Source organism: Rhipicephalus microplus, chromosome X (assembly GCF_043290135.1).
Source record: "Rhipicephalus microplus isolate Deutch F79 chromosome X, USDA_Rmic, whole genome shotgun sequence".
Classification (NCBI taxonomy): Eukaryota; Metazoa; Arthropoda; class Arachnida; order Ixodida; family Ixodidae; genus Rhipicephalus; species Rhipicephalus microplus.
Genome location: NC_134710.1, coordinates 471469726 through 471485788, shown reverse-complemented (window position 1 = coordinate 471485788; position 16063 = coordinate 471469726). Strand labels below are relative to the sequence as shown.

The 16063-nt window shown below is 49.3% G+C and overlaps 1 protein-coding gene across 7 annotated transcripts in view; it reads left to right on the top strand.

Annotated features, from left to right (window-relative positions):
* The window catches only part of LOC119160815 (endoplasmic reticulum transmembrane helix translocase), a 520848-nt gene that overhangs the window by 420834 nt on the left and 83951 nt on the right, over positions 1-16063 (top strand). For all 7 annotated transcript variants that reach the window (XM_075881403.1, XM_037413063.2, XM_075881402.1 and 4 more), the window contains one exon: positions 10619-10736. In XM_075881403.1, coding sequence (XP_075737518.1) covers positions 10619-10736 — 118 coding nt within the window. The remainder of the gene's footprint in view (positions 1-10618; positions 10737-16063) is intronic.

Sequence of the window (16063 nt, the reverse complement as noted above, 5' to 3'; positions counted from 1 at the left end):
ATCCTTGTGCCGATGGTGTAGAAGTCTCGTCGCTAGAAGTGTCGACGCAATCGTCTTGAAAAGATGAAGCGGAAGCATCGGTGCAACTGTCGCCGCGCGTGGGCGTGCAGGTGAGCTTCGCCATGCGTACGAGCTTCAGCTGACGCTTTCTTGAACCGAACGCGTGCCGAGTTTTGAACTTCGAAATGCCCATCGTGACCGTCAGCGCAACAATCCGCGTCCCGTGAACACGGCGGAAGATCGTCTCGTAAAGACGGTAGAAGATCGTCTCGTGAAGACGGTAGAAGATCGTCTCGTGAAGACGGTAGAAGATCGTCTCGTGAAGACGGTGAAAGATAGAGGAGCACGTGTGACGACCGATCGGAATGATGGCAAACGAGGCACACAAAGAGGCCGGCATTGCAAGCGCCGGTGGAGACGACTAGCCTGCGCATGCCGGAGAAGCAGCTACGTCATCGCGCGCAGCAGCCAATAGGAGCCGCGCGCTCCCCCATTCCCTTGAGAGGCGCGCGCTTTGTCCAATCGCGGCTTCGCATCCAGGCAGCGGGACATTCGAAAGCTTTCGCGAGCCCCCAATCGTGAGCGACTCCCGCCTCGGAGCGCCACCGCCACTGCCGCGGGTGGCGAAAAAAAAAAAAAGCGCAAGAATTCACGAGCAAAACAACATCAAGATGGCGGCGATCGGCCGAGCGGTTGGGAAATGGCGAGCGCGCGAAGTTGGGGTATTTTTGGCGCTCGCTCGCCGCTTGCCGGCTGCCGCGGCATGTTATAAAATTTATTTGACGTACTTTCGCGATGAATTAGACATTGATATTTACAGTAGAGGCAGTTTATGAGTTATACTGCCCGAGTATGTGGTTTTCAAAAAATCGACTTTTTCGCGATTTTTCGGTTTTCAAAGGGCGCGTCCCCCCTTAAGAGGCCTGGGGTGCGGCCTCACCGGCAAACACCGCCGAGAACGCATTCCCTCACCAGAGAAGGATTGGCCACCCTGGTGCAGTATCTGGCCACTACCTCCCACATGCTTACGCCAAATAACTCACGGCCCTCAGTCCCCAGCAGCTGCGAAGCAACTGACCACGGCGGCGGTCAGATCTGCAACGCAGCAGAGGGTGCTAAGAATCTCTGGATCCGGACAGGCCGCCATTGGAACCTGAACTTGGCAACGTTTAACGCTAGAACCTTATCTAGTGAGGGAAGTCTAGCTGTACTATTCGAGGAGCTAGAGAGTGTTAAATGGGATATCATAGGGCTCAGTGAGGTTAGGAGGACAGATGAGGCCTATACGGTGCTACAGAATGGGCACGTTCTTTGCTACAGGGGCTTGGCAGACAGAAGAGAACTGGGAGTGGGGTTCCTAATTCACAGAAACATAGCTGGCAACATAGAGGAGTACTATAGCATTGATGAAAGGGTGGTAGGTATCGTAATTAAACTGAATAAAAGATACAAGATGAAGGTAGTACAGGCTTACGCGCCTACATCCAGCCATGATGACGCTTCAGTTGAAAGCTTCTATGAAGACATGGAATCGGCAATGAGTAAGGTAAAAACACAGTACACTATAGTGATCGGCGACTCTAATGCAAAGGTAGGGAAGAAGCAGGCTGGAGACCAGGCAGTAGGAGATTATGGCATCGGTACTAGAAACGCCAGAGGAGAGCTACTAGTAGAATTCGCAGAACGCAATAATTTACGGATTTTGAATACCTTCTACCGAAAACGAGAAAACCGCAAGTGGACATGGAGGAGCCATAATGGCAAAAATAAGAACGAAATAGACTTTATAATGAGTGCACACCCTGGAGTCGTGCAGGATGTGGAAGTGATTGGCAAGGTACGATGCAGTGACCATAGAATGGTACGGTCTCGAATTCGCCTAGACTTGAAGAAGGAACGACAGAAACTGATACGCAAGAAGCCAATCAATCAGCTAGCACTGAGAGGGAAAGTACAGCAATTCAGAGTGTCGCTGCAGAACAGGTACTCGGCTCTTAGTGAGGAAACCAACCTTAGCGTAGATACAATGAATGATAATCTGACGAGTATCATTACGGAGTGTGCCGTGGAAGTTGGAGGCAGGGTAGTAAGACAGGACACTGGCAAGCTTTCCCAGGAAACGAAGAACCTAATTAAGAAGCGTCAAATCATGAAAGTGTCAAGTACAACAGACAAAATAGAACTGGCAGAGCTTTCGAAGTTGATTAATAGACGTAAGGTATGCGATGTAAGAAATTATAACATGGAGAGAATTGAACACGCTCTGAAAAACGGAGGAAGTGTCAAAACATTGAAGAGGAAACTTGGGATAGGCAAAAGTCGGATGTATGCACTAAGGGACAAAGAAGGCAAAATAACTACCAATATGGATAGGATAGTTAAAATAGCGGAGGAGTTTTACAGAGATCTGTACAGTAGCCGAGACAACCACGACCTTAATACTATAAGAACTAGCAGTAACCCAGATTACACCCCATCAGTAATGATAGAAGAAGTCGGAAAAGCTTTGGAGAGCATGCAAAGAGGCAAAGCTGCTGGTGAGGATCAGGTAACATCAGATCTGCTGAAAGATGGAGGACAGATTGTGTTAGAAAAACTAGCCACCCTGTTTACGAGGTGTCTCCTGACGGGAAGAGTACCAGAGTCTTGGAAGAACGCTAACATCATCTTAATACATAAGAAAGGAGATGACAAGGACTTGAAGAATTACAGGCCGATCAGCTTGCTCTCTGTAGTATACAAGCTATTTACAAAGGTAATTGCTAACAGAGTAAAGAAAACATTAGAATTCTATCAACCAAAGGAACAAGCAGGATTTCGAACAGGCTACTCAACAATTGACCACATTCATACTATCAATCAGGTAATAGAGAAATGCTCAGAGTATAACCAACCACTATACATAGCCTTCATAGATTACGAGAAGGCGTTTGATTCAGTCGAAATATCAGCCGTCATGCAAACACTGCGGAATCAGGGCGTAGATGAAGTATATATAAACATTCTGGAAGAAATCTACAGGGGATCAACTGCTACCATAGTGCTTCATAAAGAAAGCAACAGAATACCAATCAAGAAGGGTGTAAGGCAGGGGGACACAATTTCCCCAATGCTATTTACCGCGTGCTTACAGGAGGTTTTCAGAAGCCTAGAATGGGAACAGTTAGGGATAAGAGTCAATGGAGAATACCTTAGTAACCAGCGCTTCGCCGATGACATTGCATTGCTGAGTAACTCAGGGGACGAATTGCAACTCATGATTACAGAGTTAGACAAGGAGAGCAGAAAGGTGGGTCTTAAAATTAATCTGCAGAAAACGAAAGTCATGTACAACAACCTCGGCAAGGAGCAGCACTTCGAGATGGGTAATAGTGCACTTGAAGTTGTAAAAGACTATGTCTACTTAGGGCAGGTAATAACCGCAGAGCCGAACAACGAGATTGAAGTAACTAGAAGAATAAGAATGGGGTGGAGCACATTCGGCAAGCACTCTCAAATTATGACAGGTAGATTGCCACTATCCCTCAAGAGGAAGGTATATAACAGCTGTATCTTGCCGGTACTTAGCTACGGAGCAGAAACCTGGAGACTTACAAAGAGGGTTCAGCTTAAATTGAGGACGATGCAGCGAGCAATGGAAAGAAAAATGGTAGGTGTAACTGTTACAGATTGTGGGTTGAGGAACACGAACGTTTATTTACGCCAGGCCACACTCCGCCGGCAAACACCAACTGAGAACATGCGTATGAAAAACAACTCAGGACCACTTCAACGCCGCCAGGTGGAGCGGCCACACATCACATGTTCGTAGCTGTCTTTCCTGTTGCCGCCAAACCTAGCGGCCACAGTCACACTACACAACACCCCTCCCCTCCAAGTTTCAACTCAGCAGTCAGCCAGGGCCAGTACGTAGTCTCTTAGATGGTGCGGGGTTCCCCGAGCACGCTGCGAGCGACGAAGGCACAGTGGTGGCACTAAAGGCTCGCCATTTGCCTCCACTGGGACAGTCAGTGGAACGGTTCCGCCCTCCTGTGGGGGCACACTGCTAACCACAGGAGTCGGCTGCTCCCCAGGTGCGTGTGGCTCCACAGGGGCCGAACTCGAGCCTTCAGGGGCCACCGGGACAGAACTCGAGCTTTCAGGGGTAGACGTTGACATCGGTCGTCTTTCAGGCTGCGGTCTTTCCAGTTCTGCACCCGCCGTTTGGGTAGGCCCGACCGTCCGGCGACGGAGTTGGTCCACATGCCTGCGCAGTACTCGACCATCAGGGGCCGTGACCTCATAAGATATTGGTCCGGTTGCACGGGAGATCACTGCTGGAATCCACAGAGGCCCCTGAGCATAGTTACGTGCGAAGACAGGATCTTCAGGCTGAAACGTGCGTGGTTTGGACGGGGAATCTGCCAACCGTGTGGACTTCTCTGGGGCCCGATCAGGGTGCAGGCGGTCCAACATCGTTGACAACTTGCGGCCCATCAGGAGCTCGGCCGGGGATCGCCCCGTAGTCGTGTGTGGGGTTACGTGCTGCTGCAGTGTGAAATCTGCCAGGCGCCGTGCCCAGTTCCCCTGGATGATGCGAGATAGGCCTTCCTTGGTAGTGCGTACCATCCTTTCTGCCTGGCCATTCGTAGATGGGTGGAATGGTGCCGAAGTTACCTGGCGGATCAGATTGCTGTCCAGGAACTCTCGAAACTCTGTGGACTTAAACTGAGCTCCGTTGTCTGAGACAATGGTGTCTGGGAGACCATGCGTGGCAAACAGTTTTCGTAATGCACTGATTACTGTCTGTGACGTCATAGAGGATGTTGGGATGACCTCCAGCCACTTTGAATACGAATCCACGACGATTAAGAAGGTCTGCCCTTGAAAGGGACCGGCAAAATCCATATGGAGGCGGGACCGTGGGTTCCGAGACGCCTCCCAAGGGTGGTCGGGTGCTCGAGGCATCTCTGGCCGCGTCTCCTGACAAGAGGAGCAGCATCGGACCCATTCTTCGATGGCAGCATCCATGCCTGGCCACCACACATAGCTGCGGGCAAGTGCCTTCATCAGGATAATACCAGGGTGCCCAGAATGCAGTGCTTCCAGCACCCGGAACCGCAGCTTTTGTGGAATCACCACACGGTCACTCCAGAGTAGGCAACCCATGTGGGCAGTCAGTTCGTGCTGCCTTGATGTGAAGGCAGAAAACTCTGGGCCCATGCTGCCCCTTGGCCACCCCTTCCAGACCCAGTTAAGAACACGTGAAAGGGTGCAATCTTTGGCAGAGTGGGTGGCAATGTCCGCTGCATGGAGGGGTGGTTCTGGCAGCGCATCCAGGAGCATGACAACCTCTGCAGGAGAGGGGTCATCGTGGCACTGGTGCTGTAAGGGCAGTCTGCTGAGGCCGTCCACATGGCCCAAGTGCCTCCCAGCCCGGTAGAGCAGCGTATGTTGGTATCCATTGAGGAAGATAGACCAGCGCAGCATCCGCGGAGACAGCATCTGTGGTGTCTGGCGGTCAGACGTGAACAAACCGAGCAGTGGCTTGTGGTCCGTCTGGATCTGAAAAGGCCGGCCAAACAGGTAGTCGTGAAACTTTTTGACGCCTGCAACCACGGCAAGTGCCTCCTTATCCATCTGTGCATAGTTTCGCTCTGCACTCGACAGGGTCCTTGAATAAAAGGCGACCGGTGCTTCTGTGCCGCCGGGCAATCGGTGGCTCAACACAGCTCCCATTCCATATGGGGACGCATCACAGGCAAGGATGAGAGGTTGCTTCTCATCATAATGCGTCAAGACTTGATTGGATGCCAAGAGTTCTTTCACGCTTTCAAACGCTCTTTGTTGTGTTTGGCCCCACACAAAGGTGGCCTTCTTGTCCAAAAGTCGGTGTAGTGGTTCCGCAACAGTGGCCTTGTGTGGCAAGAACGCATGATAGAAGTTCACCAGTCCCAGGAATGCCTGGAGTTCGGTCTTGTTTGACGGGCGAGGTGCACCAAGAATGGCCTGTGTTTTTTCTGGGGTCGGATGGATGCCCTCGGCGTCTATTCGAAACCCCAAGAACTCGACTTGGGCGACACCCAGCTGGCACTTCTCTCTTTTTACCTTCAGCCCAACATCCTGGAAACGGCGAAGGACCTCGCGAAGGCGAGAGAGCAATTCTTGACCTGACGCCCCTGCAATTAGCACATCATCAAAATATGGAATTACACCTGGTATTCCACGTAGGAGGGTTTCCATTAGATTTTGAAAGATGCCAGGTGCGACACTGACACCAAACTGCAATCGGCGTACTCTGAACGCCCCACGATGCATTACGATGGTCTGTGCTGCTGCAGACTCATCGGTGACAGGCAGCTGCTGGTAAGCCTGGGCCAAGTCGAGCTTTGCAAAAATGGTCCCGCCTGAGAGAGAAGCCAATACGTGGCTGACCACCGGCACCGGATATGCATGCTGCTGGAGGGCCTTGTTAATGGTACACTTGTAGTCTGCACAGATGCGGATGTCTCCATTTCCCTTCAATGGTGTGACAATAGGGGTTTCCCACTCCGCGCAGTCCACTGGCTCCAGAACACCCTGCTGTAGCAGCTTGTCAAGCTCGGCATCGATCTTTTGGCGCAGTGCAAAGGGCACCCTCCTTGCTTTTAGGCGGACTGGCACCACCTCCGGGTTCAAGGCCAACTTCACAGGTGGTCCCTTGTAGCACCCCAGTCCCCCGTCAGACAACAGCAAACTCCTCAGACAGCTTGTCAAATGCCGTGGCCAGTTCGTCCATGCGATGCACTCCGGTGACCTTAATTCCTAATGCTGGAAACCAGTCTAGTCCAAGGAGGCTTTGACGCTGCCCTTTGACAATGACAAGTTTCAGTGGGCCAGCAAAACCCCTGAATTTTACTGTAACTGTGGCCATCCCTTGCACTGCTATGCAGTTTCCCTGATAGTCCTTCATAACGACGTCGAGTTGCTTCAACTTCAGGATGCGCCCATTCGGGAAGATTTGCCTGGCCGTAGCCTCGGAGATGAGCGAAAACGTGGATCCCGAGTCCACCTCCATCTCGCATTCCACACCTTCGATTTCGACAGCAACGTGAATCTTCTTTGTCCCGGGCTGGGGCTCATCGTGGATGGCGGTCTCCGTGAGGTTGTCGCAGTACGAGGTACTCGCACGCGGAGTGGTCCGCGAATTGTCCGTCCTGCCGTTTGTCTCAAAATTTGCACGGCGGTCCCGCTTCCGTTGAGACCGGCAGACCTTGGCTATGTGCCCTGTCTTTCCGCAACCTCGGCATTGGGCATCACGGAAACGACACAACCGGCGCTCGTGCGGCCCCCCACAACCGGCACAAGATCCGCCCCCCAGTCCTGCGTCCCTGCGTTGACTGGTGTCTGTACGCAACTGACGAACACATTCCTCGAGGCCGTCCTGGTCCTCTCCACAGTCGGCGACCGTTCCCTGGTGCACTGGCTCGGTACGCGGCGCGGTTGCGTTTAGTCGCGATTGGCTGGCCTCACGGTCGATGGCCTCAGCGGCGGTAGCTTCCTCGACGGCGCAGGCGAGCGACACTTTTTTTTTCGCCAAAATGCGCCGTTTAGCTTTATCGTTCCTCAGGCCAAAAACGAAACGGTCTCGGAGTGCCTTATCAAGGTCAACGAAGTTGCAGTGCTGTGCAGTCGTTCGCAGAGCCGCGAGGTATGCAGCGACGGACTCACCGGTTGCTTGCTCTCTGCGATGGAACTCGTATCGCCGCGCCAATTCCGGTGGTTTCGGCGAAAGATGATTTCGAAGGGCAGTGATGATGTCCTCGTACGGCGTATCTTTCAGCTGGTCCGGCGCGACGAGGGCCTTGGCCAACTGGAACGTCGCGGCCCCGCAACGGCTGAGAAACGTCGACCTTTTCTTTCCAGCGACCGTAATGCCCTGCGCCTCCAGGAAGAATTCGAACCGCTGAGCATAGTCTTCCCACTCGTCCGGCTGTGACAAGTTGAATTGCTCGAGGGAGCCATTGCTGGAGGCCTCCCGTTGTCCGGGGTTCCGCCCGTCCTCCATTGCCGCGCTGGACGTCATGCCGACCTATCCCATCCTCGTCGCCAGTGTTACAGATTGTGGGTTGAGGAACACGAACGTTTATTTACGCCAGGCCACACTCCGCCGGCAAACACCAACTGAGAACATGCGTATGAAAAACAACTCAGGACCACTTCAACACCGCCAGGTGGAGCGGCCACACATCACATGTTCGTAGCTGTCTTTCCTGTTGCCGCCAAACCTAGCGGCCACAGTCACACTACACAACAGTAACCTTAAGAGACAAGAAGAGAGCAGAGTGGATTAGGGAACAAACGGGGGTTAAGGATATCATAGCTGAAATCAAGAAGAAGAAATGGACATGGGCAGGGCATGTAGCGCGTAGACAGGATAACCGCTGGTCATTAAGGGTAACTGACTGGATTCCCAGAGAAGGAAAGCGGGTTAGGGGGAGACAGAAGATTAGGTGGGCAGATGAGAGTAAGAAGTTTGCGGGTATAAATTGGCAGCAGCAAGCACAGGACCGGGTTAACTGGCGGAACATGGGAGAGGCCTTTGTCCTGCAGTGGACGTAGTCAGGCTGATGATGATTTACTGAGAAATTAAGGTAAATGCACAAGAACACGAGCGCCGCAGTAAGGCATTTTCAAATGATCCCGATGACATCAGACGGACCGCTTACAATTAATCACTAGTAGTTGATCTAACTGCACTAAATAAAGAACCTTCCGTGCATCAAGAGACGCAGTTAAATGCTACTTGTTCGTTTCTGTTTGATTCATGGAAAAAAGAACCGCCGGACGTTACTATGGGGAACCGCGCGAGTGGCATAAAAAATCAATTTTCGCGTGGTTACACGGGACAGGGGGTGCCATCTAGCGAAGCGCAGTTGAAACACAAAACGTCTGCAATCTCGAAGCCAATTGCAGGAAATTGATCAGTGGCTGTTATTGCTGCTGTGGCTCCTGCTGCTTTCGGTCTGCTGCTATTAGCGCAGTAGTATATATGTATAGCAGATATTTTCTGCTATACAGTAAACCCAATCTTTAACATTTTGATGCATTTTCAGAACCTAAAAATACGTCGACGAAGTCTAAAACATGCATTGGCACCACCAAAAACCACCGCTGTTGAGCAAGCATAGGCGCAGCCATTGCTCGATAGCGATGGCGTACAAATTTCTCAGTAAATTTTTTTTATTGGTATAAGAGCCTCCAGGAGTTCCAATATGGATGAATTACCGTGGTGTGAATAACAACTCTATAAATCAGATGTCTAATGAAATTCCCTGTTTCGTCTAGCGTCACCTTTTTCCATAAGCCACCTCACTTCACTGAGGCTAGAATTTTTATACATGCATGCAAACATATTTCTTAGCACTTTCCACATCGTATGACAAAAAGAATCATATCGCACGCAGTTTTAAAATGTTTTGAGCTACTCCGTAGTCAACGCCAAGAGGTGCTCCCGTGGCCTTGTTATCGTTACGAGAAGCTCTGCAGCAGGTGCCAGCATACCGAAACGCATGCCCCAGCGAAGTATGGACCTCGCACGTAACCAGAATAGCTATAAGATTGTGCACAAAGGTCAGTAGCTACACACTTGGAGCGGAGAAGACAACTTTAGGCCTTAAACAAAACAAACCCATGAACAGCTGTGGATGCCTCAGGCTGACGAAAAACATCATCTTCATAAAATTTGAAGCTCAGGTGCCGTCATCCTTGAACTAAAAGTTCATCTTCACACAATTCAGGTGGGGTTGATAGATTTTAATAGGTGTGGAAATAAAAGAGTTACTATGCACCTATTCGTTCCGTTTTATATAATTTGAAATTTTCAATTTTTCAATTTCAATTTGAAGCAAATTTGAATACTGCATTATTCGTTCGAATATTCGAAGCATTTGATTATTTGTACAAGCCTATTTTTTATGCTCCAGTATTTTGGAGCCTCAAGCTGAGAGCCATGGGGTACCATATTTATTTTGGTGTGATACTGTCACTCTTAACAGTAGTCATACAGGACATGGAAATGCACTAGTAACACATGTCTACTGCACTGTGATGATTGGTCAAAGCCTGAAGTGTCGCACAATTTTTTCACAGTGGCTAGGTCTTCCAGTTTAAGTGATGTATCTGAGGATATTTCATACCATGCATTCAGCACATTGAGTTTTACGTTCACCTAGATCGAGGTTTTTGTGTTCGACAATGGTTATATCAAATTACATGTGATTTTTTTCTTTTTTGAGAAAATGGGTAAGCTATATATTGCGAAGTCTTGCAGCTCTTTTATATAAGCATGTGCCCTCAACTTGGTAATTAAAAATTTAATAAATAGGAGTTAATCAGTTACTGTTTTGAATGTGTAGCAGGGAAGTAACTAGTTTGTCTGAAAAATTCTGGTATGTGACTGTGATATCATTTTCGTGAAAAATTTGTATTGTCTAAACAAACTCCTTTCTATATGCAATGCTTGTATTTAACTATAGGTAGGTCTTTGTCTTTCATGAGGAGCTACAAGTCTGAAAGTTTTAGCTTTTTGCAATTCCAGAAGAGGAGTTTTAGTGGTACCCTTCAGATATTTGAAATGTTCTCGATTGGACTGTTGCAGAAGCAGCTGCAAAAGTTACTTAAGGATCTCGAGGAACAGGACCAGGCACAGGTGGTCAAGCTTGGGGATGCTAGCATTGCAGCACCTTTCACCTCCAAACTGTCCTCCATCCAATGCAGTGAGTAGACACACACTCATTGCATCGGGCAGTTGAGTGCTACTTTTCCAAATGAACTTGGAAAGGGTTTGAACTTTATGTAAAATAACTACCCATGGCAGGCATTCGATGTGCACTGTCACCCTTGAACCAAGCTAAACAGAACAGGACAGGCTGCCTGAGTTAGTTTCATTTGGAGATGTTTCATGGACAGTGTAGTAAGGCGAAAATCTGCGCTTGTTGACAGTGCACAGCCGTGGCCACATATGCATAGAGTGCATGAGCAGCCAGTTTTTGTTCTAGGGGGCGGCATCTTGAGGCAGTTTCGGGCTCGTGATGTGGTGTGTCAGGAGCATGTGTAGTCTAATAGTCAGGCTGACCACGTGAGCACCCGAAACTGCTTGAGGTGTCATCCCGTTGAGCATAAATTTGCTGGCCACCTGCTCTACACACTTGTGGCCGCAGCTGTATTACAAACACCCCCTGCGGCGCTGTCGAATCTCGAACTATTTAAATGAGTGCAGACACAGTAATTATACAGCGAATGAACCACAGCACAGGCGTCGTAGCATACCGGAATGCGTTTGGAAGAATTCTAAAATTCATGAAAAAGGGGTGTCAAAAAAGCGGAAGAGTGATACTTGATGCAGTGGTGGAAAACCTGCTCCCATTGCGCTAACCTGTGCCAACTGGAAATTACTGCACCATACTGCTCGAAAAGGGTCTTTTTTGTCTAATTTGCGCCATTGCTGTGTCACAAGGTGGTTTGGAACTGAAAGTAATATTGACTGCATGCATCGTGGGCGGATATTACATGATGGTCGCCATCTTGCACACTTGCGCTGCTGCATTTGCGTACACTTGCACCACTGCAAAAGCATGGAATCGGCCAATCAATTATTCAAATTTCCACGCAATTGTGGTGGTGCCTTTTCTGGAAACCATTGGCAAAGAATGAAGGTGATGCGGCGACTGCAGGAAAGCGCGTCAGTATGACTTATCCCTGACAAAAAGCCTACGTGCGAGGCGCAACGTCGCTTTGAGCCTACTGCAAGCTTTTAATAGCTGGAGACTACCTGAGCGCAGAGAGCCGATCACTGCCGGCTCAATCATTGTGCGGGACTGTATTCAGCGTGCACCGCTTTGCAGACACGAAAACGGCTTGCTGTTGCGAAGTTGAGCGTGGTGGATCACGGGCACCGAAACAGCAATCGTAGTACACGCTTTCATGAGGCGACAGCCCAAACACACCCCCGTCTGCTGCCAGGACCGCTGGAACATCGCTTGCAGAAAGCTCGCATCGTCGTGGTAACGCAACAACAGGCTTATCGCTGCATCTGTGCGTGGTCTCAAGTGGAGTGAGTGCAAGTAGCGCTGCAAGGGTCGCACGCCAAGTAAGGGAAGTGCTGCACGCAACTAGCCAGTAGACGATTGACTCCATGCGTCTGTACCGCGTCTAAAAAAAAGTGTGCCAGTTTTCGCTAAGTAGCAGATCTTCCTAATAAGGCGGAAATGGGGGCTAGTTGGTACGTCCTCATACTTGTGATGCGATGCAAAGTAAGGAAAAAGAAAGAGACACGACACAGAGTTTGAGCATCAGTCTGTGTAGTCGCTGTTTTTTTTTTTTTTTCTTACCTTGGAGTGCATCACGAGCATGAAGATCATGGGACACATTTATCGCAGGCAGCCAATTATGTCTGTTTCGTTGCAACGCCAGTCACAGCGTTAGCTGCAGATTCTGCATTAGTTTCGAAATGCTCTTCGGTGTCACCACCATGTGTCACCTGCGAAGTGACAAAATCGGCGTGTGTGAAGCAATTCGTTATCACGACTGGTCTTTGGTGGGTCGTGCGAGAAAGCCAGTTATGTCTGAACGTTGGCAAAAAGAAAGAAATGGCTTTGGGGTGGGCACTTTCGGCATTATTTGCAGTCACACTGTATTCCTTCTTCATAGGTGGTTTTCCACAACGGTGAACGAGCGCCAACAAGTTTGAAAGCGCAATTTAATGGCCTTCTTTTTTCCACTTCTTCACCATCGCCGACGGCCGGCTCATTTGGTGCCGCTGCTCCCGGGTTGAAAGCCAGCAAAGCGGGTGCATCGCATAGTCCGTGTCGCCCGTTTCTCGCCGTAGGCAGCAATCCAACGTCCGCCACATGCCACATCGTGGCCGCGCCGTCAAGGAGAAGGCCGGGGTGCTTCGGTGTTGTGGCGCCATCTAGTTTCGCTTAGAAAGACTAGTTGCAAGAAATTGTCTACGGTTGAAATTTGCAATAACGAAATCGGTGGGGAAAGCACAAATTTTCACTCTTGCAGGAATTTCGTTGGCACTAGAATGCGACAGAAAAGACATGAAATTTACAAAAAAAAACATATTATTTCCAAAAGTCAGTAAGTTTACTTTGGCGGGCCTTACCATGCAGCAATTTCATGCCTCTCGACTCACACTGTAAGAAATAGTTCATCGCGACGTCGTCGTTATGCTCGTCGAAAAACGTGCGAATTGTGTCGAAGGCATTCAGCACATCTTGCGGACTTGTTGTTTTCTCTGGCTGCTCCGGTCGTTGCTCATCAGGAACAGCTGCCTCGCACACGCTACTGACGATGGCTTCATCAGTCGCTTTTTCGCACACGACGACATGTTCATCTGCACCAACGAACTCATGGACGCTGAGGCCATCGGGTATCACGTTTGCCACGGCACAAAGTTCGCCCCATGCACGGGTCAGTGACCGCGGCACCGCGCTGTTACCAGTACCGTCATCAAGTGCGCCTACAGGCGAACCTTCTTTCGGTTCCGCTGGATCAGTGCATGATGCCTGCGAAGTGACAAAACCGACATGTGTGAAGCAATTCGTTATCACGGCTGGACTCGTCGCACTCCATGCGGCGGCGATCATCTCTAGTGCCATGAACAAGTCCACGTCAGTGGGGTGCTTCATATGTATATTCAGCAGCAAACGCTGAATCAGCCTCTCTCTGTAAGCACACTTCACGCCGTGACTAACTCCTTGATCGAGAGGCTGGAGCACCGAAGTGGTTTTGGGGGAAAAAACAGCAGGTTTCCGAGCTGCATGTCGACGTGATGGGTGCTACAGTTGTCGAGAAGAAGGCAGACCCACCTGTTTGCCTTCCGCATGTCGGCATCGAAGGGCTGGAGCCAGCTGCTAAAGATAGCCCGCGTCATCCATCTATGCGCAAAGCCGACAAAGCCAAGCACAAAGCCAAGCCAATGAACGACACTCCATAAGGATTGTGGCTTTAGCTACCTACGTACCGTATTTACTCGCTTAATCCTCGCACTCGCATAATTCTCGCACCCCCAACTTTGCCCAATAAAAATACGACTTCTTTTTTTCCTCGAGTAATTATCGCACCTCCAAAAACTGCCGCAATAATGTCGTCTGCTCGTTCCAGCCACTGGTGATAATAGCGCACGTCATCTGGCGCCATCTTTTAACAATCAATTGTAATATTACTGCACGAAGATTCGATCCAATTCAAGCCAAGCCAAAGTGGCAAGTGCGCGTTGCGGCGTGTTTTGTATGTTGTGTTGGTAATCTTGTCACGTTATGGGGCGATACTGAAGCTACACGGCTGCTTTCAAGTTGAAAGTGATAGATTATGCTCTAAATGACAACAGGGCTGCCAGTAGGCCCTTCGGAGTCTACGAGTTTTGTGTTCGCTACTGGTGACGGCAGCTGATAGCCACCAAGACGCGTCGGGCCTGCCGTGTGCCTAAAACTGGGATCGATCGTAAACTTTATTTCTTCAAAAGGAAACTGCGGACGATTCTATTAAATAGCCATCAGCCTAATACTGACGTCCTACGCTTACCTTTTGAGGGCTCCTGTTGTGCGACGAATGCTACTGCTACGGCCGTAACACCCACAAGCTTTGCGTATGGTATTCTAATTCTCGACTATTTGCTTGCACGTTTAGTGTCTCAAATAAATCTTACCTTGTGTTGAACCAGTGCTTTTAATGCTGAGGTAAGTTTTAATTAGTATTTCTGAAAGCTTGCTGTTAGTTGCTGGCGTGAGAATCCGGATTTGTGGCCACTTCTTTTTCTTTTTTGCACTGTACGTTTTCGTGGAAATCTTTCCCCGCGTAATTCTCGCACACCCCAACTTTGCATCAGTTTTCCGCCGAAAAAAGTGCGAGGATTATGCAAGTAAATACGGCAGTCCGCCCCGTTGCGGTGATCTAGTGGCTAAGATACTCGTCTGCATTTCCGATGGAGGCGGAAATGTTGTAGGCCCGTGGGCTCAGATTTGGGCGCACGTTAAAGAACCCCAGGTGGTCGAAATTTCCGAAGCCCTTCACTACGGCGTCTCTCATAATCATATGGTGGTTTTGGGACATTAAACCCCACATATAAATCAATACGTACATAGTCCACGATAACGAGCAGGTGTTTAGGCTAGCTATCATCATCATCATTGTCGCGAGCTTTAAGTTTTTTTTTGTAAACAATGATGGCGGCTGCTTCTCTCAGGTGCACTTAGCGATAGTTTTGCACAATTTAAGTGTAGCATGAATGCATTTCAGCAGTTTTCGAATGTAATTGTTGAGAGAGTAGATTATTTGTGCACTCGTGTTTAAAAAATTTCGTTAATGAGGGACTGCGGTATGAATATTTTTCGTAGTCACGAGTTATGAAATGCATTGACTCCTATGGGCATTCGCCGGTGCTCCGAAAATATTTCGTTGCGGTGAGAATTTCATTCCCTCGGGATTTCGTTATCGCGGGTTTGGAAAGAAATGCTAATTGGTACTTGGTCATAGGCATGCGCATAGGGGGGGGGGGGGGGGCAACTTTGGCCCCATGTAGTGATAAAATACGGAGAGGGGGGGCGTTAAGTCGACCTCATACATTGACGTAGTAAGAAGGGGGGTGTAAAATCAACCCCATGATGATGGGGAGGGGGCGCTGCGACAAACATTCGCCTAGAGTTCCTGTATATGCTACCTTTAGGTAGCAGAGTTGCGCCAAGGTACGCCATCTTGGGTTCAAACGTCTTGCGGGAAAGCCGCTCACCACCCGCGTAAGAGCAGCGCTCACGTTTCTGAGTACTAGCGTTTCTTTATTTATTCTTTTCGCTTTCTTTTCTATCAATTTTTCTTTAGAGTATGAGAAAAACTCAGTCGCTCTGGTCACGCCTGGAAGACTTGATTTTATGTTTACATTTTTGGTATGTAATGATGAAAAAACGTGCGTCAGCTCGTTGAACCAGTGATATACATTTATATTTATAGTAGGCCACACATTAGCTTCAGCTTCTTTTGCGCTGTTTTTCTCATTTACTTGTATCAAATTATTTTTCACTCTTGATTGCTATCGAGGTAG